Consider the following 24,566-nt stretch of genomic DNA (forward strand, 5'->3'; position numbering starts at 1 on the left):
TATTAACAAATGATTGTATCTTTACATTTAAAATAGGCAAAATAATTAGTTACTAGCCATTTTTATTCTCTGTAAATGAAATCACATATGAATTGCTTAAATGTGTTTACATTTAACCAATTGTGTTTCTCATTCTAGAGAAGTGAAACTTACATAACTTTTTTCTGAAAGCTGATTTAGAAAGATTTATTGGAATATACAAGGAGTGTTACATAGTTACACATGTCCTTCACATTCATATCTGCTGATGCAGCTGAATTCCTGCGTGGGTTACATATATATGTGTGTGTATATATATATAAAGTATGCATATACATATATATACTTTAAGTTCTGGGATACATGTGCAGAACCTGCAGGTTTGTTACATAGGTATACACGTGTCATGGTGGTTTGCTGCACCCATCAGCCTGTCATCTACAGTAGGTATTTTTCCTAATGTTATCCCTCCCCTAACTCCCAACCCCCTGATAGGCTCCACTGTGTGATATTCCCCTCCCTGTGTCCATGTGTTCTCGTTGTTCAACTCCCACTTATGAGTGAGAATATTTTTATATGGAAATAACTGTGATTTTGTTATATATTAAAAAATACAATAGCAAGAGCACAATCTTAGAATAACACATTTCAGTCTTCAAATTTGACTACACATGAAAGTAAATTTGTTATTTTGATATTTTTCAGTTCTGCTGCAAATGTTAGGTAATAATTGGTTTTAAAATGAGCATACTTTTATTTGACAAACACATACTAGATTTTAAAAAATATAAATAACAAAATACATAGTTGGATTGTTGACTAGGCTAACATTGACGTGAGTGCTCCTTTTAAGTTTTCTTAGCAAGTATGTCTAAGGAATTATATCCTGTTGACAATTGGAATGTAATATCTAGAATTAATATTCTATAGAAAACATTGGCATTCCATTTTCCATCTACATGATACTGCAAAGCTCATTATTAATTCCTTTGTTTAAAAGGTTCTCTTTAGCCTTACTAAGACAAATGAAGTGCTATAAAAGCACTTAAAGCAATGTATATCAGAATAGGTAACACAAAATAGTATTGAGTACTTGACAGTAAAATTTCCCATTTAAATTATAGCTCTTACAACTGTCCAATAATAAGCCTCCAGTTTCTCACTGAGATTTAATAAGAAAATTAGAAAATTATATTCCATTCATTAAAAAAAATCTTGCTAACACAACCCTGTAGCAGACAAGCACTATAAAACTGTTCTGGCCATACTAAAAATTAATATACAAATATCTACTTCTTATAATTTTAAAAAGATAAATTATTAATCTTTAAAATAGAAATTTTCCTATACAAGATAATGCTATCTGTTGGATTTAATATGCATTTAAATGGCTCGGGGGATCTGTTTGACAAAAACATGTGTGATGACAGAGACATAAATAATGATACATGTACAATATATCCTCTCCGTTAGATTGCATAATTTGATTTCAGTTTATACAGTTATAACTTCAGTAGTCATTGAGATGTGTATGTTGATAGAAACGGTGAAAGGAAATCACCCATGCACAGTGTTTTCTGGTTTAAAATGTATTGTTTTTTAATTGGCAAATTATAATTACATACGTTTCTGGGGCACAATGGAATAGTTTGATATCTGTATGTAATAGGGAATGATAAAATCATCAATGAACTCCTCTATCATCTCACTGCTTATCATTTTTTGTGAGGCATTTGAAATTTACTCAGCTTATTTTGAAATATAAAATGCATGATTAACTATAGTCACCCTGACGCACAATCGATGTCAAAACTAACTGAAATTTTGTCTAACTAACTGAAATCTCCTGTCTAACTGAAATTTTGCACTATTTTCCCCGCAGCTCCTCATTCCCTCCCTCCTCTTCTCCCTGCAGTCGCTAGTAACCATCAATTCAGTCTTCTGTGAGTTCAACTTTTTCAGATTCCATGTATAATATAGTGCAGTGTTTTTCTTTCTGTACCTGGCTTATTTTACTTAACATAATGTTCTCCAGGATCATCCATGTTATAACAAATGACAGAATTCCTTTCCTTCTCTTTTTAAGGATGAATAGTATTCAATTGTGTAAATACATCACATTTTCTTTATCCATTAATCTGTTGATGGATACTTAGGTTGTTTCAGTATCTTTGTAGCTGTGAATAATGCTACAGTATACATGGGAGAGCAGACATTCCTTCAACTCATTAATACCCAGACGTGGTATTGCTAAATCCTATGGTAATTCTATTTGTAGTTTCTTGAGAAACATCCATACTGTTTTCCATAATGGCTATACTAATGTATATTTCCACCAACAGTGGAAAAGAGTTCCCTTTTCTCCACATACTTGCCAATGCTTATCTTTCAATCTTTCTGGCAATAGCCATTCTAACAGGTGTGAGGTGATATCTCATTGTGGTTTTAATTTGCATCTCTTTAATGATTCCTGATGTTGAACTTTTTTTATGAACCTGTTGGCCATTTGTATGTTTTCTTCTGAGAAATGTATGTTTGGGTTCTTTGCCAATGTTTTAAATGGGTTATTCATTTTCTTGTTATTGAGTTGTTTGAGTTCTTTACATATTTTGTATATTAACCTGTTATCAGACATGTGGTTTGCAAATATTATCTCCTACTCTGTGGGTTGTCTCTTCACTTTGTTAATTTTTCCTTTGCTGTGCAGTAGCCTTTTACGATGATGCAACCCGATTTGCCTATTTTTGCTTTTGTTGACTGTGATTTCAGGGTCATGTCCAAAAAACTCATTGTCTAGACCAACATCATGAAGTTTTTCCCCTATGTTTTCTTGTATTCATTTAATAGTGTCAGGTCTTATATTTAAGCCTTTAATCCATTTTGAGTTGATGTTTTCTCAAGTTTTAATTGAGATAGATCATATGCAGCTAGCCAGGGAGGCAGAATCACCACCACTTACTGTTTATATCACCTTATCAAAGGAGTGCCATGTGGAACTATGACTGTGCCATCCCTTGATGAATGATACTTTCTTCAGATTTTATAATACTTGCTTAATGAAGTGACTTTTATGGGAATGTCCAGAATTGTGCCAAGCATCCAGGACCTAAAAATTTAGACATGAGCTTTTCCCTCAAAGTACTTTCATGGAAAATAAGGACAATTTTGCTTAAAGGAAATATTAGTATATGCTTCCTTTATAAGATCTATCAGCAAACGTCTAGTGAGTATTACTTCAAGTCTCTGTCGCTACTAAGACCAAAGCGTCTGAGTCTTTCAACCAACCTGCTTACCTTTCTGTTTTCCTGTGCCAAACCCTGCAAACTTTTTTTTTTTTAAAGAGAGAAAATGAAGAATAAGAATGACTTCCAGGACTGATAGTCTGAGATTAAGATTTTAGACAGGCATGAATAATAATGAATCTTTCGATACCATAAAATGAAGAGCACTAAATTTCAATAGAGTAATTATCTAACTCACGGACAAAATGTGCTCAAAAAGTTATATGTTATTTAGAATTTAAAATACAATTTTCATAGAAATAATTTAAATACAGAAATGAAGTTCTTAAAATGATGCATAAAAATAGGTAGTAAACATGGGATGTAAACTGTGATAACCACAAACCTCATAGAATTTTTGTGAGGATTAAAGCAGGTAATATATGTCAAATATTTAAAACCGTACCACCAAATTGTTGGCACTCAAATTTTAATTGTTATCATGATGTTATTATTATGTATTCCTATATTGCTTTAGAACTTAAGTGCTTCAATGTATTCTGAGCTTCCAAGTTAAATGCAGGGGATATCATCTTTATCCATCCCAAAAGTGGAAGAGGGAAACCTCCTCCTCTATCTTTACTCTTATAAAACCAATTATAGATGAGGAGGTAACCAACCCATAAAAGGGAAGAGAGGTGGGATAAGATGCATGGAGAAAAGAAAAATACTCACTCTGGGACTTTGGTGAGTGTCACAAAGGACAGGCAACCACCCGAGGTGAACCCAAGGACATTAGTTTGAGTGAGTCTGTGATGCTGCCTCCTATTGCAGTTGCAGTTTCTGAGTAATTAACCCAATGATTATATATCTTTTGCTGTTTTCATTTGTGTTTGAATTTTCAAAGTCTGAACGGATGCTCAGTTTGTTCCACTGATATCATACTATGAGGTGTCATTAACTTCTAGATTAGTTTATCTATCGATGTCATGTGGGTCTCTGGGTTTAGTATTAAAAGGGTTGAATTTCTTACCATTGACTCAAGCTCACACTTTTTCAATGGCAATATTTCCAGTGATATAGAAATCTCTTATAACCAGATCAGCTTCCTAAACCAACTCAATAATGTTTACTATTTAAGTAAATTCACTACTGTGAAATCAACAATATCATGCCTGACTAGTTTGAATAAACACTGCAAACCATATTCTTAAAAGGTAAATTTATTTTAAAAAATACTAACAAATATACTGAACTTTTGTGTCAGTACAGAATAGAAATAAAAATGTCAAAGAAATGAAATTGTGAAAATATAAAATGCCCAACAGAGCTGTTAAACCCCATGATTCTCCAGAAAACAATAGGAAAACAGCAACTTGAGACAGTTCCTAGCATCCTATATGAGCACTTATTTATGTCATTGTTATTTAGGATCCATTTATGTTCCTGGTATACAAATAACTGTTCTAGGGAACCAAATTAGGTTTTAGTGAAAGACTAGTAATAGTGAAGGCATGCAAATACCTACTATAATAAACTTTGTAACAAGACAGTATCTTACTAGCTATCCCCATTGGAACGAAAGTTACATGAGGGCAAGGATGTGTCTATTTTGGGCTCCACTGTATGCTCAGATTCAATATTGAACCCAATGCCTGGCACAAAGTAAGCCTCACAAAATACCTGTTGCATGTATGAATGAATATTGTCAACTCTGTTGGCAGAGGTAAAGTGCCTGAAGCAGCAAAGATTTCCTGAAAATAAATCACACTGGCTTTCAAAAGTTCAGAATTAAACAAGACTTACCAGAATGTTTCACAATATAGATAAAAAGTGGTACATGCTATCACAAAAGGCAAAAATTCTGTTGGTGAAATTAGTAAACACTTAGTACTGTGGGGGGTCACTTGATGTGAAAGTGATTTCATCAGAGTCACTAAGATTATGCCAATATTTACTAGGGCCATATCAAAGTCCAAATCACCTTCTTTATAACCAAATGGTACATTTGAAAACAGAGCATATAATTTACAGTTCATTTGAGACAGGATTTAACTGTATGAATTGGAGTGGGCTCAACTGGTTTTACACTAAAAACATTTATTAAACAGTATTCCATGGAATGGGGAATCAATTCGTAGTAATCACATTGCAAATTAACTTTAGTATTTATTTGCTATATTTGCAAATTGAGACAATGATTAACATACATTGGCTTTCTCTTGTAAGCTAGATATCTTCTCTTTGGACAAATACATTTATAAAATTATTTTATCAGAAGTACATTTTGGGTAGTTCACCTGAAAGATCATGGTGCAACGGCTTCCTCTACAGGTTATTTTTATATTCTAATTCTGAGCTTTCTCAATATCCCTCTTGAGCTTCCTCTGTTGCTTCCTGTTATGCCCAAGGCTGAATGTTCCAGCAAAAATAGTTTCAAAACCACTTTAAGCCTTATGCAGTCCACCCAGTTTCCAACTTTTCTCTCATCAGTTTGCATTCTAACTAAAGCAGTATATAATGCCCATGAATTCTAAAGTGCTGTGTGCAAACACAAATAGTTAATTCAATTCAAATGATTTAATGAGATAACATGCAATGCCCATTTACACTACCTTCACATGCACACTCACATTCCCATAATATACTAAATGAAACGTTACATTTTTAGTGAAATGAGAAATCGGAATCTGGAAGGTTAGAAACAAAATATTTCTCAAAATGTTCATTGGGGGTACCCCATTTGAATACAGGATTTCACTTTGCATGTTATTGAATGGTCACAAGAGAAGTACTAATAAAAATAACCTCTTCCATTTTGTAGGATGAATTTAAACAAACTTAGCTCCTATTTATTATAAGGAAAAGAAGTTCTTATTAGAGCTATTTTGTGTGTGTCTTAAAACACAGTAAGCCATGGGAAAAAATATTCCTTATAATCTCTCACTATTTTTAAAAGAGACGAGTTTATAATCCCCAGCAAGTGATCTTATAGATGATGAGGATACATTGTACTAAATTCAGGGATCTTTACAATATACTGTTGTTTAAATCTATTTTGATATTTACAATGATAAAACAAACTCACCTCTTCAAAAGGCTGCTTTCATTTCAGTTATAAAATAGCCACAGTTGGAATAAAGATTGCTTACACTGAACTAAAATCTACTGCCATATAACTGCCAGCCATTTTTCCTAGCTCTGCTTTAGGAGCAAACTAAAACAACTATTGACATCGTAAGTACAGTCATCACCACATGAGGACAGTTCCAGCCCCAATTCTTTTTCTCTGTGTTCTAGTCTTCAATTCCATAGAATACCGTTAATGAATAATGGAAGTTTTCTGCCTTGCTTAACCTTTGGAACGTGTCACAATATCCAACCTTGTAAACTAATCAATACATTTCAGAAAATGTACTTGATGTGAAGGTTCTCAGACAAAACAGAGGTTTGTTGCAAGTGGCTGTTTTTGTTCCACTGACAATTAGCTGTATCAACCCTACGGCCTTGTCCTGGTTGCCAGAATAACATCAGACTCAGGATTCAGGTATGCGTGTTCTTTTCCACCTTCCAGGTGTTTTTGAGGGCGATTGAGTAAGTCTCTTGTTAAAAAGTGCTACTGAAGAATATCTTTTTCTCACAATTATCAAATCTGACTTTTCTCACCTCAAAAATATTTTGGGGGACATCCATCCAAAAAAATACATGCTGCGACTGCTTCCTTTACAGGCAATGTGACATTAAACAGGTGACATTAATTTGATGAGTCCTAAAGAGAATCTTAAAAAAAAAAATTCAACCCTTTCAAGTCTGTATACAATCACCACCACCTCTGCTGCAAGCCATCAGATAGAAATTTCCACCCAGGCATATGTTTACACAGTCTTCCATAGAATTGTGACTGTTAGAGAGGAGAGGACATCTTTGGGATTAATGCCTGACAGCAGTTACCATCATGTCACCTGAGATAGCTTTCCCAACATTTAAAGTGAGAAGGACAAACCACTAAAAGTTGAAGCCACTTAAAACAGAGAGTAGGCCATTTATATACTTCCTACATTTTTCCAGAAGATATAACATCACAGGAAGGAAATTTCCTGGGCTTATTTGCATAAATGATGAGTCAGGTTAGGAGAACACTGACTGATGTGTTCTCACATATGTGATGGACATGCTGAACAAGAAGATCTCATGATTAGTAAAGAACTCATCTCCCTCTGCGGTAACTAGCTCTTCCCCGTAGTGTGAATGAACTCAAGAGTAGGTCCTGTGATTTTTCTGTTCCCACTCAAATACCAATGTCATTTCATCGTGAGAGTGCCTAGTTGTATTTAATAGTCAAAAATGTTTTAATTCATTGAAAGTTGAAGCTAGTCCCCCATTCAGGACTGTTTCTGTCCTGTTGCCTGTGGTGGGAAAGGGGGACACAGATACCTGCCTCTCGTCTTCTTTGCCTATGCTCTTTTCCTGCTTCCTCCTACTCTCTAGGTTGCTTCTAGCTCCTCCAGGGATAACACAGGAAAGGAGAAGCTAGTAAGAGAGATAGCAGCAGGAAAAACTCAATTCAATGGACAAAAATTTCAGTGGGCAGCATGGTGAGCCAAGGTTGTCTCCTCTGGTTATGAAGGTGTGCAAAGCTACCGTTTTCTCTTACTGTGTTCTTTGGTGATCTCTCTCCCTCGTTATTCCTGGAGATCTCGAATATGCAGCTGGCACCTTAAGCCTCTCCTCTGGGCCCCTGGTTTTCAAATTGTCTACCTCCACACAGAGACCCAACTGTTGGCAGTCCACTGCTCTGTAGATAGCACTTTTTTGGGGATGGAGCTGGGACTGGGGGAAATACATTTAAGAAAACTCCTGGCCAGATCGCTCTCCTGCTTGAGCTACATCAGGTCTGCAGGTCACACGACAGCTTCCCACCCAGTCCTCTGCCTTGTTCTCCAGGCCACTTGGAGGAGCAAGCCCATCGCCCTCTAGATTTCTCCAACCTGAATCAGACACCTGTCCATTACACCCCAAACTTCAAGAGTCCCCTGTCAAGCGCTGAGTGGTGTCTTGAAGCCCTTGTCACTACGTGAAAGTGAAAGGAAACACTCCCCACCATCCCCCAGACTCACCACACTAACTTTGTCCAAAATATTCTTTACCTGATTTCCACCTTGTCCCCAGCTGAATTCCTAGCTTTCCCTTAGACAGCCAGGAGCCGAGTAGCAGAGCACGGGTGGCAGCACTAACTCTCTTGTACCTCCTTTAAAGTCCTGCATTAGTGGCGCCAGCCCCTCACCTTGGAGTGGAGACACTCTCCACTTATTTGTTGTTCTTTTTTTCTTTTCAGGACTTAGGTAAAACTGAGACAATAAAAGAAAGAAGGGAGGAAGCAGGGTGGGAAAGAGGGAGGCAAGGAAAACAATTCTCATTGAGGTATCATTATAAAGATAGGTCCTAACAGTTGCCATATCAATAGCTTCCGACTCACTAGTCGACATGTATCATTTGACTCACCTATGTTCAGTATTAGTTTACTCTCTCCTTTGGTTCTGCTGGTGACTAAAATATAACAGAATGCCATAAAATTGTGGCCCGATGTGACAGAAGAGCTAGAAAGGCCCCCAAAATATGAAATTGCATATTAACATTGAGAAAATGCAACTTTCACCATAGGCCACGTGGAAGATCACTTTATACAAGTACATGTAACATAATAGTCATCAAAAGGGGAAACATAACAAATTTTTCTATTTCTGCCTCCTAGGCCGGGATTATGAAAAGAATAAAGTCTGCAAGGAATTCACCCATCTGGGAAAGGAGGACTTCACATCCTTGTAAGTGTGCAGTAGCCACTCCCTCTCTTGGTGATTTGATCTTGGACAAAACTGAGTGTGAGGTAACTTTGACTCAGCATGGAGGTTAATCCTTAATCCTTGCCAAGAGTAAGAGGACAGAGCCCCAGGCCCAATGTAGGCACAGGAGTCAAGCAAATTAAGGACAGCCAGAGATTCCAGTTGACCTTTTGTTACCACGGTCTAAGAATTTGTCACCAGTAAGTTTATGAATGAGTTCAAAGATAATACGTAAAGCATAGCTTTCTAATTTCAATTAAAATGCAACAGTACATTCCAGGAATCTGGGAAACCAAGGCAATGAGGTGCAGAGCAACTACATTTGGGGAGGCTTAAGAAGGACAACACCAGACTGGTTTGATGGAAGCCCTAAGTTCAATTTCTACTGCTTTCCAAGATAAATTTGCCAAGAACAAAATCTGCTTTTTAAATTAAACCTCATTTTTTTCAGTAGTCAAATAAAGAAGTAAATGTGTACAATATTTCATTTAAACATTGAACAGGTTTCGTATTTATGTGCCAAAATGTAAAAAAAAAGTTTCAGTTCTGGCCGGGCACAGTGGCTCACGCCTGAAATCCCAGCACTTTGGGAGGCCGAGGAGGGCAGATCACGAGGTCAAGAGATCTAGACCATCCTGGCCAACATGGTGAAACTCTGTCTCTACTAAAAATATGAAAATTAGCCAGGTGTGGTGGTGCGCACCTGTAGTCTCAGCTACTTGGGAGGCTGAGGCAGGTGAATCGCTTGAACCCAGGAGGCGGAGATTGCAGTGAGCTGAGATCACACCACTGTACTCCACCCTGGGCAACAGAGCAAGACTCTGTCTAAAAAAGAAAAAAGTTTCAGTTCTAATTGATATATTTTCTTATTTGCCCCTCAGGTCACTAGTTCTGTACAGTAGAAAATTTCCCAGTGGCACGTTTGAACAGGTCAGCCAGCTTGTGAAGGAAGTTGTCTCCTTGACCGAAGCCTGCTGTGCGGAAGGGGCTGACCCTGACTGCTATGACACCAGGGTAGGTTTCTGTGGTTGCCCGTCTCTGTGGCAGCCCAGAGAAGTAAGCCAAAATAGGACTTTATACCATGTGTTGAAAAAATTTTAGACAGCAACTCCACTTATTCCTAGTTTTGGGGAAATATGAAGCCTGTTGTCTTTAGAGCCTGGTTTATTCTAACATAAAGAGTCAATATTAGCCATTATTCCTACAAGGTTCAAATGAGAAAACTGGGTCATAGAGTAATTTAGTGATTTATTAAATATACATTGCTAGCAAGAAGCAGTTACAAAATATAAATTCAGATATGACTCTAAAACCTAAGTTTTTATCACCATACATTTGATGTTCTCAAATATCAGCCCATGGATCATTATTCTAAGTGAAGTAACTCAGAAATGAAAACCCAAATAGCGTATGTTGTCACTTATAAGTGGGAGCTAAGCTACGAGTATGCAAAGGCATAAGAAGGACACAATGGACTTTGGGAACTTACAGGGAAGGGTGAAGGGGGCAAGGGATAAAAAACTATACATTGGGTACAGTGTACACTGCTCTGACTATAGGTACACCAAAATCTCAGAAATCACCCCGAAAGAGCTTAGCCATATTACCAAAAACAAAATAGTTTTGTTCCCCCAAAATGATTGAAATTAAATATATATGCATATACACATTTTTAAATATTTTGTTAGATAATTAAATATATGCATATATATATATATATCAGCTCATGAACCTCTTGAAATAATCCTAAAATATTGTGTATAGCTTAAAAACCTGATCATAGCTTTATCCTCTTTTATTATCATGTCAGGACTAGTACCAAGTGCTCCAGAATAATTTAGTGTTGGTTTCACATTTGGGAGGAGGATTCAAAAGTTGCCCTGTATGCATAAAACTAAATTCTAAGTTTTTCCCCTATAGCACTTATGCAAAAGTTAAAAAGCTGAAATGAAAAGGGTTAAATCTAAGGAGTTTCAGCAATTTATTAATGTAGTCATCAGGCCTGATGCAAATGACATTTAGATGCATTTTGATAAAGGTTTTTACAAACAGATTTGTCTCACTGTTCAAGCCTTCAGCAGATATCATACAGAAACAATGCTCCAAAGATCTGATTAGAATAGATTCTACACAATGAATATTCTTACCCATTAATTGCTTTACCTGTCCATTATTATTTTTTCAGAATTTTATAATCCTTTTCTTCCACCAACAAGTTCATACATATTTTTTATTTCAACCTGAGCTTCTGTACCACCTTAAACTACAAAAGCATCAAATCATCAACCATGGTCAACATAACAGAGCACATTTTTATCTTATGTATTTGCTAATGCATATTTGCTAATGTATTTGCTAATACATCCCTTGATCAGAGATATGATCTGTCTCCACAATCCTAGAGTGTAAGAGAACAGATATGACATTGATATTTTTTGCGTGATATATTTCTCGTTCTCCTGTTTGTTCAAAACATTTCTGAAAAGTGTTTTGAAATTTTGTCAACCTTTTTTTACTTGAAAGAAGATAACTTTAAAAAGGCAAAAAGAAGGGTTGCCAGGGAAGTGAATGGAAAGGAAAAAGATGGAATGAAAAGAGAGGATGAAAAGGAGAGAAAGAGTCTAATTTTTAACGTCTCCGAATCTGATGAAAGGATGGTATGGAAGATGGTGAGAAATTAGTTTACATAAGTAATTTATCACGTTGCCATCCTTCACTGGTAGAAAAGATTTTTCGAAATTTTACCTTAAAATGATGACTAACTTATAAATTAAGTATAAGAATGTCAAAGTACTGTTTCCCATATAAATCCCAAAGTAATTTTCTCCGTGATGATTACTTCTATTCTTTTTTCCTCTATGGTGACTCTATTTTAGATTTTAATTTCAAATATGAAATTCTTTCCAAAAAGAATTTTGATGCTACGATTGCTTTGATGGTGTTTAGTCTGCTCACAGGGATCAGTGTAGCATTGCTGAAGCAGTAAATGCAGGTGCATCAGTGGTTTTCAACCTACACTGCACCTGCACATGAATCTTGGAGCTTTGGGAAAAACAGATTTTCTGGCCCTATTTTTGACCTATTGAAACAGAATTTTTGTGTTGTGCAACCAAAGCATTTTTTATTTTATGCACTCTATGTGTAATTCTGATGCAAAAGCAGGTTCAAGAATCGTTAGGTAAGAGAATGCAAATAATGTAGAAAGTTATGGGAGCCAGCAATGAAGAGTCTGCTCATTTCATAAAGGGAGGGGAGGACAGCTCACTTAATAAACAGAGGGAGGTCCTCCTCACTCTTAATGGGGCATTTGCAGCAGAAAGTAGGTGGGAGATGATGACAGAATCACCAGTGGCGCTTTTTCAAATGACCCTCTCACCCTCAGAGATGTTAATATCCCCATGGAGGAACACTGGGCTAGAGAATACAATTCTAATGCCTCCAATCAGATAAACACTGTCCATTCATTATTCAAAGTTCTATTTTTGTTCTACTCTGAGGAGTCATTTATTAACATAAATAAGATCCTATATTTGCCAATAATTGTACAACTTGTCATGTTAAAAAAATCACCTCATGGAGCCCTTGGCATGAATACATAGTTACAAAGGAGAATTTTCTAATTATAGGCTAAGATATTATATTAAATGGAGGTCTAGGAGCCAGGAAATTTACATATATATATGAGTTTCCTTTTTTCTTCTCTTCCAGACCTCAGCACTGTCTGCCAAGTCCTGTGAAAGTAACTCTCCATTCCCTGTTCACCCAGGCACTGCTGAGTGCTGCACCAGAGAGGGCCTGGAACGAAAGCTCTGTATGGCTGCTCTGAAGCACCAGCCACAAGAATTCCCTACCTACGTGGAACCCACAAATGATGAAATCTGTGAGGCGTTCAGGAAAGATCCAAAGGAATTTGCTGATAAGTGAGCGCTTTCATCATAAATAGAACTTTAGGGCCTAAAATATCAGACATGACTCTAATCTAACCCCCAACTCTGTGGAAACACCTCTTCTACAGCAGTCTGAACAAATTATGGTAACTTGACTGTCATGTAAGGCAGCCCATCTTCCCTTTGGTATTGAGTTTAGAGAATGCCCTTCTCAGAGATAAAATCAATTTTCCCAAACTCTTACTAACCCTAATCCTATTATCTTAATCAGAATCACTTGAGTCTCCTGTCCACGAGATATATTTTCAAATATTTGACAGCCCCTGTGGTGATTTCCCTGATGCTAAGGATCATTGCGTATGTCACATGATAGAAGCAATTCTATTGCTGTACACATTTTAAATACTTAATGTCCAGTAATGCATAAAAAATAAACAGCTTCTCTCTTCACTCCTATACATCCCAGAAACAGGTGACGTGGACATGTGAATATGACACATCTACTATATCAAGTAAACATGTAACCTGGAAATTTTTATTGTTTAACATGCATAAGGGGCCAGATTATACACTGATTCTTTCTGTTAGTCTTGGAAGATCACAAAAATGAACAAAACTGGGGGAAAATACATTTATTAAAATAAGAAATATATACATATTCAAAAACCAGAAGCAATGTCATTCAAAGTGGTCACAAATTGTAAAAATTAGTAGGATTACTCATTCCTGTCAATTTTCAAAGAGGATGTTGCCCAGAATTTCCGAGTCCCTTATAGATCTGTAAGGGCATCTATTCTCAGAAATAGAAATTATTTATTCCAACAAATAAGTAATCTATGCATAATAATTATCTAAAATAATAAACTGAGATCAATAAGGAAAAATAAATCTAGTAGTTACACTCATTTTAATTAATTCAATTAACAGCTTAATTAACAAGCAGCTACCATGGGTGATTCACCTGACTAGACATGAAGTGAATAAAGGGACGAATGGCCCCTCCTTTCACACAAACCACATAGAAATTTGTAAACCTATTTTTAATGAATATACTGATTAATAGTGGCCAGTGTTACAACCTTTTCTCTAAATTCTTAGTGTTTTTTAGATATTAAAACTATAAATTAATGTAACATATATCTTTTCTCCATCAAAATACTTCCTAAAAAGCAGGGTTTTGGGGCCAAGCATGGTGGCTCACATCTGTAATCCTAGCACTTTGAGAGGCTGAAGTGGGAGGATCACTTGAGCCCAGGAGTTCGAGACCAACCTGGGCCAATTAGTGAGACCTAATTTCTACAAGAAATTTAAAAATTAGATGAGCGTGGTGGCATACACCTGTAGTCCCAGCTACTCAGGAAGCTGAAGCAGGAGGATCACTTGAGCCTGGCAAGTTGAGTGAGCTATGATTATACCAGTGTACTCCAGCCTGGATGACAGGGCAAGATACTGTCTCAAATAACAAAGTAGATTTTGTTTATTTACAAATTTTTTGACCAATCCTATTTTTTCCTCCACAGATTTATGTGGGAATATTCCACTAATTATGGACAAGCTCCTCTGTCACTTTTAGTCAGTTACACCAAGAATTATCTTTCTATGGTAGGGTCCTGCTGTACCTCTGAAAACCCAACCGTATGCTTTTTGAAGGAGGTATGTCCCATTTTACTTATTACATGTTTACGTTTTTTTCTTCTAATAGCATTCCTTTTAGATGATGGTAGGAATTGAGATTTTACAATCAGTAAAAGTTTCTAAAATGCCTCCCTTGCATCTTCTTAATTGGAAAATAAAAGTAATACCTCTGGAAAAGTAATATCAATAAGTTCCTTTCGTTAGCGTTCAGTTTCCTAGTCATTAAAAAATCATGAAATTAGTAGTCCCTATTTTTGCCATTTATACAATATTCAATGAATCTTGACCATCTAATGAGATTCTTTCATTTGTTTTCTAGAGACTCCAGCTTAAATATTTATCACTTCTCACCACTCTGTCAAATAGAGTCTGTTCACAATATGCTGCTTATGGGGAGAAGAAATCAAGGCTCAGGTAAAGATTAAGTGCTATTGTCATATTTAGATGTTTGGTTCTGCACTATCTGTCCATAATTTTAGGGTTTTTAAAGATGTCTATATTGAAAGATATAACACAGACTTTTCAGCTCCAATAATCTTCAAAAGTCTGGGCAAATTCTTCTTTCCTTTTCTCTATACAGGTTATGAACAATAAGGAAAAAGTTTACATCATAAAACATGAGATTTGCTTTTAATCAATCTTTTCCATATAGTTAACCACTAGAAAATATTTTTTCAGTGTTCATATCAGCATATGTTACAAACAAAAAAGCAAAAAACAATAACAAACAAACAAACAAAACCACAACCTTTTTGTTTATTACCTATTATTTGCCTTGCACAATTTATCTTGGAATGAGACATCTGAATTCTTACTTATTGTATGAAGACTTGTGCTACACAGTATATATCTCTTGCCCTTCATTAATTTATTCTCATTAGTTATCTACCGTTGTATTAGTCTATTTTCACTCTGCTGATAAAGACATACCTGGAACTGGGGAATTTACAAAAGAAAGAGGTTTAATTGGACTAATAGTTCCACATGGCTGGGGAGGCCTCACAATCATGGTGGAAAGCAAGGAGGAGCAAGTCACATCTTACGTGGATGGCAGCAGGCAAAGAGAGAGCTTGTGCAGAGAAACTCCTGTTTTTAAAACCATCAGATCTCATGAGACGCATTCACTATCATGAGAACAGCGCAGGAAAGGCCCACCCCAATAAATCAGTCACCTCCCACTGGATTCCTCCCATGACATGTGGAAATTGTGGGAGTTATAATTCAAGATGAGGTTTGTGTGGGGACACAGCCAAACCATATCATCCCACCCCTGTCACCTTCCAAATCTCATGTCCTCACATTTCAAAACTAATCATGCCTTCCCAACAGTCTCCCAAAGTCTTAACTCACTTTGGCATTAACTCAAAAGTCCACAGTACAATGTCTCATCCAAGACAAGGCAAGTCCCTTCTGCCTATGAGCCTGTAAAATCAAAAGCAAGCTAGCAGCTTTCTAGATACAATGGGGGTATAGGCACTGGGTAAATGCAGTCATTACAAATGGGAGAAACTGGCCAAAACAAAGGGGCTACAGGCCCCATGGAAGTTCAAAATCCAGTGAGGCAGTCAAATCTTAAAGGTCCAAAATGATCTCCTTTGACTCCATGTCTCATATCCAGGTCATGCTGATGCAACAGGTGGATTCCCATGGTCTTGGGCAGCTCTGCCTCTGTGACTTTGCAGGAGACAGCCTCCCTCCCAACTGCTTTCAAAGGCTGGCATTGAGCAGCTGTGACTTTTCCAGGTGCACAGTGCAAGCTGTCAGTAGATCTACATTCTGGGGTCTGGAGAATGGTGGCCCTCTTCTCACAGATCCACAAGGCAGTACCCCAGTAGGGACTCTATTTGAAGGCTCCACACCCACATTTCCCTTCTGCACTGCCATAGCAGAAGTTCTGCATGAGAACCCTGCCCCTGCAGCAAACCTCTGCCTGGATATCCAAGTGTTTTCATACACCCTCTGAAATCTAGGCGGAAGTTCCCAAACCCCAGCTGTTGACTTCTGTGCACTTGCAGGTTCAACACCACATGGAAGCTGCCAAGGCTTGAGGCTTGCACCCTCTGAAGCCATGGCCCGAGCTCTACATTGGCCCCTTTCAGTCATGGCTGGAGCAGCTGGGACACAGGGCACCAAATCCCTAGATTGCACACAACATGGGAACCCTGAGCCTGGTCCACGAAACCACTTTTTCCTCCTAGGTCTCCAGGCCTGTGATAGGATCAGCTGCTGTGAAGACTTCTGACATGCCTTGAATACATTTTCCGTATTGTCCTGGGGATTAACATTCAGCTCCTTGTTACTTATGCAAATTTCTGCAGCCAGCTTCAATTTCTCCTCATAAAATGGGCTTTTCTTTTCTATCGCGTTGTCTGCCTGCAAGTTTTCCGAACTTGTATGCTCTGCTTACCTTGTGAAACTGAATGCCTTTAACAGCACTCAAATCACCTCTTGAATGCTTTGCTGCTTGGAAATTTCTTCTGCCAGATACCCTAAATCATTTTCCTTAAGTTCAAAGTTCCACAGATCTCTAGGGCAGGGGCAAAATGTCACCAATCTCTTTGCTAATACATAACAAGAGTCACCTTTGCTCCAGTTCCAAAAAGTTCCTCATTTCCATCTGAGACCACCTTAGCCTGGACTTTATTGTCCATGTTGCTATTAGCATTTTGGGCAAAGCCATTCAACAAGTCTCTAGGAAGTTTCAAACTTTCCCCCATCTTCCTGTCTTCTTTTGAACCCTCCAAACTGTTCCAACCTCTTCCTGTTACCCAATTCCAAAGTCACTTCCATATTTTCCGGTATCTTTTCAGCAGCACCCCACTCCTGGTACCAATTTACTGTATTAGTCTGTTTTCATGCTGCTGATAAAGACATACCTGAGACTGGGCAATTTACAAAAGAAAGAGATTTAATTACTCACAGTTTCACGTGGCTGGGGAGGCCTCACAATCATGGTGGAAGGCAAGGAGGAGCAAATCATATCTTACTTGGATGGTGGCAGCCAAAGAGAGAGTTTGTGCAGAGAAACTCCTGTTTTCAAAACCATCAGATCTTGTGAGACTCATTCACTATCATGAGAACAGCTCAGGAAAGACCGCCCCCATAATTCAATCACTTCCCACCGAGTTTCTCCCACCACATGTGGGAATTGTGGAAGTTACAATTAAAGATGAAATTTGTGTGGGGCACAGTCAAACCATTTCAACTTTATATTTGCAACCTTCACTTTGATTTTTGTATGACTACTGTTAACTCGTATTTTAATTTTGATAGTTTTTGTGTTGCACTTCTCTCATACCTTCTCAAACATCTAGATTTACCAACTTTTTTCCCTCAGTACTTACAGTCTCTTTAACTCCTTCTACTATGCCCTACAAGTTTTTTCCTCTAATGGTAATCAAAGAACTTCTTGCCAGCAATGCATAATAAGCTTCTGTAATGGGAATAGATACTTTCTTGAGTTTTTTAAATATAAAATTATCTCAGAACTACTTGAATAGTCAATGACAGTTTCTCTAGTCCTTTCTTTAACTTTCCTTTTACACAGAGATAGCGTGTTTGACAGGTAGAACAGAAGGAATTTATAATATAAAGCCACCATGTATATTACTTAGTTATTAAATGATACTTGTCTTTATGTCTAGAAATGTACTTAAAGGAAATAGCATTTGCTATGAACAGATTTAGCTACAAAATGTTACTACCACTTTTTTACATTAAAAAATTAGAGATTTTCTAAATGTTCCAAGTTAATTATGACATACACATGTTCTTTTTAAAGGCTACATAATAATCCACTGTATGTGTATACCATATTTTCTTTATTTATTTATCTGTCAATGGACAATTGGATGGCTTCTGCCTCTTGGTTATTACATAATGTATTGCTAAAATTATATAATAAAGAAATATTTAATGAAAACTATAAAACAATGCTAAAAGAAATCTAAAAAGAGCCAGGCGTGGTGGCTCATGCCTGTAATTCCAGCACTTTGGGAGGCCGAGGTGGGTGGATCACAAGGGCAGGAGTTCGAGACCAGCCTGGCCAATGTGGTGAAACCCAGTCTCTACTAAAAATACAAAACTAAGCCAGGCGGGTGGTGGCGCCTGTAGTCCCAGCTACTCAGAAGGCTGAGGCAGGAGAATCACTGGAACCCAAGAGGCAGAGGGTACAGTGAGCCGAGATCACGCCATTGCACTCCAGCCTGGGCGACAGAGTGAGATTCCATTTCAGAAAAAAAAAAAAAAAAAAAGAAATCTAAAAAGATGAAAATAAATGGAAAGATATCACATGCTTGTGGTTTGGAAGACCTAACACTGTTTAAATGAGAGCAATCTAGAGACTTGATGCAATCCCTATCAAAATCTTAATGCCATTTTCTGCAAAAATAGAAGAAAACATCCTAAAATACTCAAGAGTTCCCAAGTAGCCAAAATAATCTTGAAAACAGAACAAACTTGAAGGTCTAACACTTTTGATTTTAAAACATTCTACAAAGCAACAGTAATTAAGACAGTGTGATGCTGGTATGAAGACAGATATATAGGCCAATGGAACAGACTAGAGAGTCCAGAAATAAACTTTTGCATATATGGCCAAATGATTTTCAGCAAAGGTGCCAAGATTACACAATGGGGTTAAAAGATAGTCTCTTCAAAAAATGGTGCTGGGGAAATCACATATCTCCATGCAAAAGAATGAGGTTGGAACTTTATATAATGTATAAAAATTAATTCAAAAATGGATTGAAGACCCAAATGTTAAGACCTAAAACTGTAAAACTCCTAGAAGAAAACATAGGAGAAAAGCTTTCAGGATTTTGGATTTGGCAATGATTTCTTGAATATGACACCCAAGTACAGGCAACAAAAGCATAAACAAACAAATAGAACTACAACAAACTTTGAAACTTCTATACATATCAAATGACACAATTAACAGGGCAAAAAGGCAACCTACAGAATGGAGAAAATATTTGCAAATCATGTATCTGATAAGGGTTTAACATTCGGAATATACAAGAAACTTCTATAACTCAACAACAAAAACCAAGTAACTTAATTAAAATAAGGATAAAAGGCTTGAATAAACAATTATTGAAAGAAAATATATTAATGTCCAATAAACATATGAAAAGATGCTCAACGTCACTAACCTTAAGATACATGCAAATCAAGTCTACTACCATACCACTCTGAACATACCCAATCTCATCTGATCTCAGAAGCTAAATAGGGTCGGGCCTGGTTTGTATAATAATTGGATGGGAGAAATGCAAACCATAACCACAGTGAGGTATCACCTTACACCCATTAGGATAATCACTATCAAAAGAACAGAAATTGACAAATGTTAGCAAAGATGCATAGAAATTGGAATGCTTGTCACTTTACATGTTGGTAGGAGTGTAAAATGGTGCAATCATTATGGAAAAACAGTATGGAAGTCCCTCAAAACGTTAAAAATATAATTAACATGTAAACCATCAATTCCACTTCTGGCTATATATCTTAAAAATTCAAAGCAGGATCTCAAAGAGATTTGCACTTCCATGTTCACTGCAAAATTATTCACAATAGCCAAGAGGTGGAAGCAACCCATATGTCCATCAACAGATGAATGGATAAAGACAATGTGGTATATACATACAATGGAATATTATGTTGCCTGAACAAAGAAGAAAATCCTGTCACATGCTACAAGGATGAACCTTGAGGACTTTCATTATGCTAAGTGAAATATGCCAGTCTCAAAAGGATAAATACTCTATAATTCCACTCATATGAAGTATTTAAAGTAATCAAAATCACAAAGACAGAAAATGAAAAGGTGGTTGCCAAGAGACTGGAGGATGATGGAGGGGAAGTGGGAGCAGAGCAAATCAGTGTTTAATGAGTATAGTTTTAGTTTTGCATGAGCAAAATTTCTAGAGATCTGTTGCAAAGCAATGTAAATATACTTAAACACTGAATGTATACCTTAAAAATGGTTAAGATAGTAAATTTAATGTCATTTTCACCTCAATTTTAAAAAATAATATTTAATCATATTCATGATATATTAGGAATATTAATATAGAAAAAATACTTAATGATATTCCTGGTATATTAAGTGAAAAAGACAAATATGAGAAGAGTATAGCATATCATTCACAAATAAAGTATTTAAAGGTTACACATCCAAAATATGAACATTTATTAACTCTGTGGTGTAAAGCTACAGGTCTCTATAGTTTCTAAAAGAATTTATAAAACACACTTTTTACAATTCTGTGAGAGGCCACAACAATACAACCTTGGCCTTATGAATAGAGAGAAAGAGACATTTGTGATTTCTTCATTGATGCTTTGGATCTAACACTTTAAAGACGTGCTTTCACTATGTAGATCTGGCAAGAAGAGAAGCTGCATTTGAGAACTGAAAATTTGAAAAGATTCATTAGGGATCTCTTGATCTTGAGTCTGTGGCTTGGGTACGTAAGATCTAGTGCATGGCAGATGTGCTCCCATGCATCTCTCGAGGTCAAGTAGTTGAAACTGTGATATTATTTCTCCAAATAGTGTGTTCATCATGAAACCAAGAAAACTGAGAATGTTGATAAGCTAACAAATTTACTTTTAACTGTTTAGCAATCTTATAAAATTAGCCCAAAAAGTGCCTACTGCTGATCTGGAGCATGTTTTACCACTAGCTGAAGATGTTACTAATATCCTCTCCAAATGCTGTGAGTCTGCCTCTGAAGATTGTATGGCCAAAGAGGTAAGACAATCTTTATTATCATTATCACCATGTGCCAGGTATTGAGTGCCAAGTACTGAGTGGCAGGTACTCTTCTAAGCTCTATTTCATATGCATTATCCTAACGGATGCTCACATGTATCCTGTGAAATATAAATAATTCTTAACATCACTGTACAGGTGAGAAAACAGAAGATTAGCAAGAGTCAATAATTTGAGACCACAGAACTAGTAAGTGGCAAAGTCCATATGCAAAGATAAGATTATCTGATTCTCAAGACCTTATGCTACTTGCACTGTATGGTATTCATTACCACATATGGTCATTTAAATTTAATTATAATTAAAGTTAAACACATATATTTAAGTAGAATATGATTTAAAATTCAATTCTTCAGTTGTACTAACTGCATTTCAAATGGATAATGGTAGGAGCTACTACTGTTTTTATTATACTTTTTATAATTTGATGCCCATCTCAAATTTTTTTTACTATTTTTCATTTTCATAACGCTTTAAAATGATTTAAATTTGAATAATTGCTTTAGCTGAAGGTCAGTCTCCAAGGTCTTGTCAATCTCTGTAGTAATAGATACATTGTGTCACTTTGTCTTTTTCCATTAAAAACCCATGTCTGTGTTAATAGATGTTTTTCTATAAGGATTTGTAATGGCTAAATAGGATTCTGTTGCCTATGTCCATGTCATGTATTACATCTATCTACCCAGACACACCATATTTTTATTTTACTAATCCTCTATTGTATTTAGGTTGTGTTGATTTTTTTAAACATTTTAATAAAATGCAATATTGCACTTAATAGCCTTATAGTTGTTGTCCTTTTATCCATAATTATTTTCTAAGTATAAATTCTTAAAAATAGAATTGTACATTTTTAAGACTTTTAGTACATATTGACAAATTGCCTTTCCAAATATTTTACCAACTTTCTTTCCGAGAGTATTCATACTGACTTTCATAAATGTGATGCCAAAGCTTGTAAGCCTATGTAATTCTTATTTTTAATTAGACTATCAGGAAACTAACAATGCACAAATTAACCATTCGTTCTGTAGCTGCCTGAACACACAGTAAAACTCTGTGACAATTTATCCAAAAAGAATTCTAAGTTTGAAGAGTGTTGTCAAGAAAAAACAGCCATGGACATTTTTGTGTGCACTTACTTCATGCCAGCTGCACAACCCCCCGAGCTTCCAGAGGTGGAGCTGCCCACAAACAAAGATGTGTGTGATCAAGGAAACACCAAAGTCATGGATAAGTAAGTAGAGGTGATGTGAAAACATGTTCCCATTTTAAGTTCATCTGGACGAAAAGTGGGGGCCAGCCAGATGGAGGGAAGGTGTGCTATCACTCACTTCAAACATAGGCAAAGTACTACTTTTATGCTTTTCATATACTTTAAGTATTTGTTAATTGATTGTAAATGACTAAAATTTGTAAAACACCATAATCAATTGAGTGTGATAGAAAGATTTTGGGTAGGGAGAAAGAAGCTTAGAGTTCCTAATTCTGCCTTCTCTGATTCTTGTGCACGGCCAAAAGAAGTGACTTGACAATTCTGAAATTCAGCCTATTGTTAATTAATTTGAAAATGTTAATACTTGCCTTATTTAGCACACAGATTGCTAATGAGAAATGCATGTAGAAATGTAAGTGAAAGTAAATGTGAAAACACATATTTGTATACAATGCTGAACACATGTAAAATATATCACGCAACCAGAAATGTTTTTAATATTATTAACTAGTTTTATCATACTACTTCTGGCTCAAAATCACAAATCAAAAGCCTAAAGTATACTAAACTTTTGGACAATAAGCATTTGATACAAATAAAAGAGATAGCAAGCACAGAATATTTTTTCTTAGCATTATCGATATTCATTTTCATTTAATTTAAAAAGAGATTTAATGCAAAGAAATGGTAAACTTTTATCTTGTTTCATCCAACTAAAAAAAGAAGATAAATATACCATGGTTTGAATAGATGTGTATGCATCATCATGGCATAAAAATATTTCACAAATAGTTTGAAGCCACAGGTTGAAATATCAATTAGCAATATCAGATGGCAGAAGTTATATAGGACTGAAACTTTAATTTATATTTTTCTAAATGTTTATTGTTTTTATAAGTGCATAGACAGCAGTGGGATAAGACATAATGAAATAATTTACACAAACCTATTTTCACAGAATAGCCTTTTGAAGTACCCACTTGATGTTTTATATGGGGTCAATTGTATTATGCTTGCACAAAGACAGTTCCATATGCATTTGAAGTAAATATGTTTACATATAATATATTTAAATGTATATTATAAGCAAAGCTTTAATTCAATATTGACTAGTCACGATAGCAAGTAATCGCTTGTATCTCAATGAAAGTATTTTATAATCCAAAGCCTGTTGATTTAGAGTCAGTCTGAGCTAAATCTCTTCTTTTTAATTAAGATGCAGAAATCAAGTGCTCTGCCTTTATGACAGATATTTCACATTGCAAAATGTAGGCCGGGCACGGTGGCTCATCCCCACAATCCCAGCACTTTGGGAGGCTGACTCAGGCAGATCACTTGAGGTCAAAAGTTCCAGACCACCCTGGCCAACATGGTGAAACCCCATCTCCACTGAAAATACAAAAATTAGTTGAGCATGGTGGCAGGTACCTATAATCCCAGCTACTTGGGAGGCTGAGGCATGATAATCGCTTGAACCCGGGAGGCAGAGGTTGCAGTGAGCCAAGATGGTGCCACTTCACTCCAAACTGGGTGACAGAGGGAGACTCAGTCACAAAAAAAAAAAAAAAAGTAAATATATAACACATATCTCCTTTTCTCTCGCATGCTAGGTATACATTTGAACTAAGCAGAAGAACTCATCTTCCAGAAGTATTCCTCGTTAAAGTACTTGAGCCAACCCTAAAAAGCCTTGGTGAATGCTGTGATGTTGAAGACTCAACTACCTGTTTTAATACTAAGGTATATTTGCTAGATTTTCTTTATCAAGCACATAGACCAAGGGTTGGAAAATTATAGCTCATGAGCCAAAACTTGCTCACTGCCTACTTTTATATGGCCTACAAACCAAGAATAGAAGAATGGTTTTACATTTTTACATTGTTGGGAAAAAAGCAAGAGAACATCAGTATCTCACGACCCATGAGAATTATACAAAGTTCAAATTTCAGTGTTCATACATTAACTTCCACTGGGACACAGTCATCCTCGTTGTTTCTGCAAAGCTTA

At 36.3% G+C, this 24,566-nt stretch overlaps 1 protein-coding gene across 3 annotated transcripts in view; it reads left to right on the top strand.

Annotated features, from left to right (window-relative positions):
- The window catches only part of GC (GC, vitamin D binding protein), a 68,735-nt gene that overhangs the window by 30,910 nt on the left and 13,259 nt on the right, over positions 1-24,566 (top strand). For all 3 annotated transcript variants that reach the window (XM_025385930.1, XM_025385929.1, XM_025385928.1), the window contains 8 exons: positions 8,953-9,022; positions 9,922-10,054; positions 12,749-12,960; positions 14,448-14,580; positions 14,882-14,976; positions 21,193-21,322; positions 22,378-22,580; positions 24,170-24,299. In XM_025385930.1, the coding sequence (XP_025241715.1) occupies positions 8,953-9,022; positions 9,922-10,054; positions 12,749-12,960; positions 14,448-14,580; positions 14,882-14,976; positions 21,193-21,322; positions 22,378-22,580; positions 24,170-24,299 (1,106 nt within the window). The remainder of the gene's footprint in view (positions 1-8,952; positions 9,023-9,921; positions 10,055-12,748; positions 12,961-14,447; positions 14,581-14,881; positions 14,977-21,192; positions 21,323-22,377; positions 22,581-24,169; positions 24,300-24,566) is intronic.

The sequence above is a fragment of the Theropithecus gelada genome, chromosome 5 (assembly GCF_003255815.1).
Source record: "Theropithecus gelada isolate Dixy chromosome 5, Tgel_1.0, whole genome shotgun sequence".
NCBI classification, from domain to species: Eukaryota; Metazoa; Chordata; class Mammalia; order Primates; family Cercopithecidae; genus Theropithecus; species Theropithecus gelada.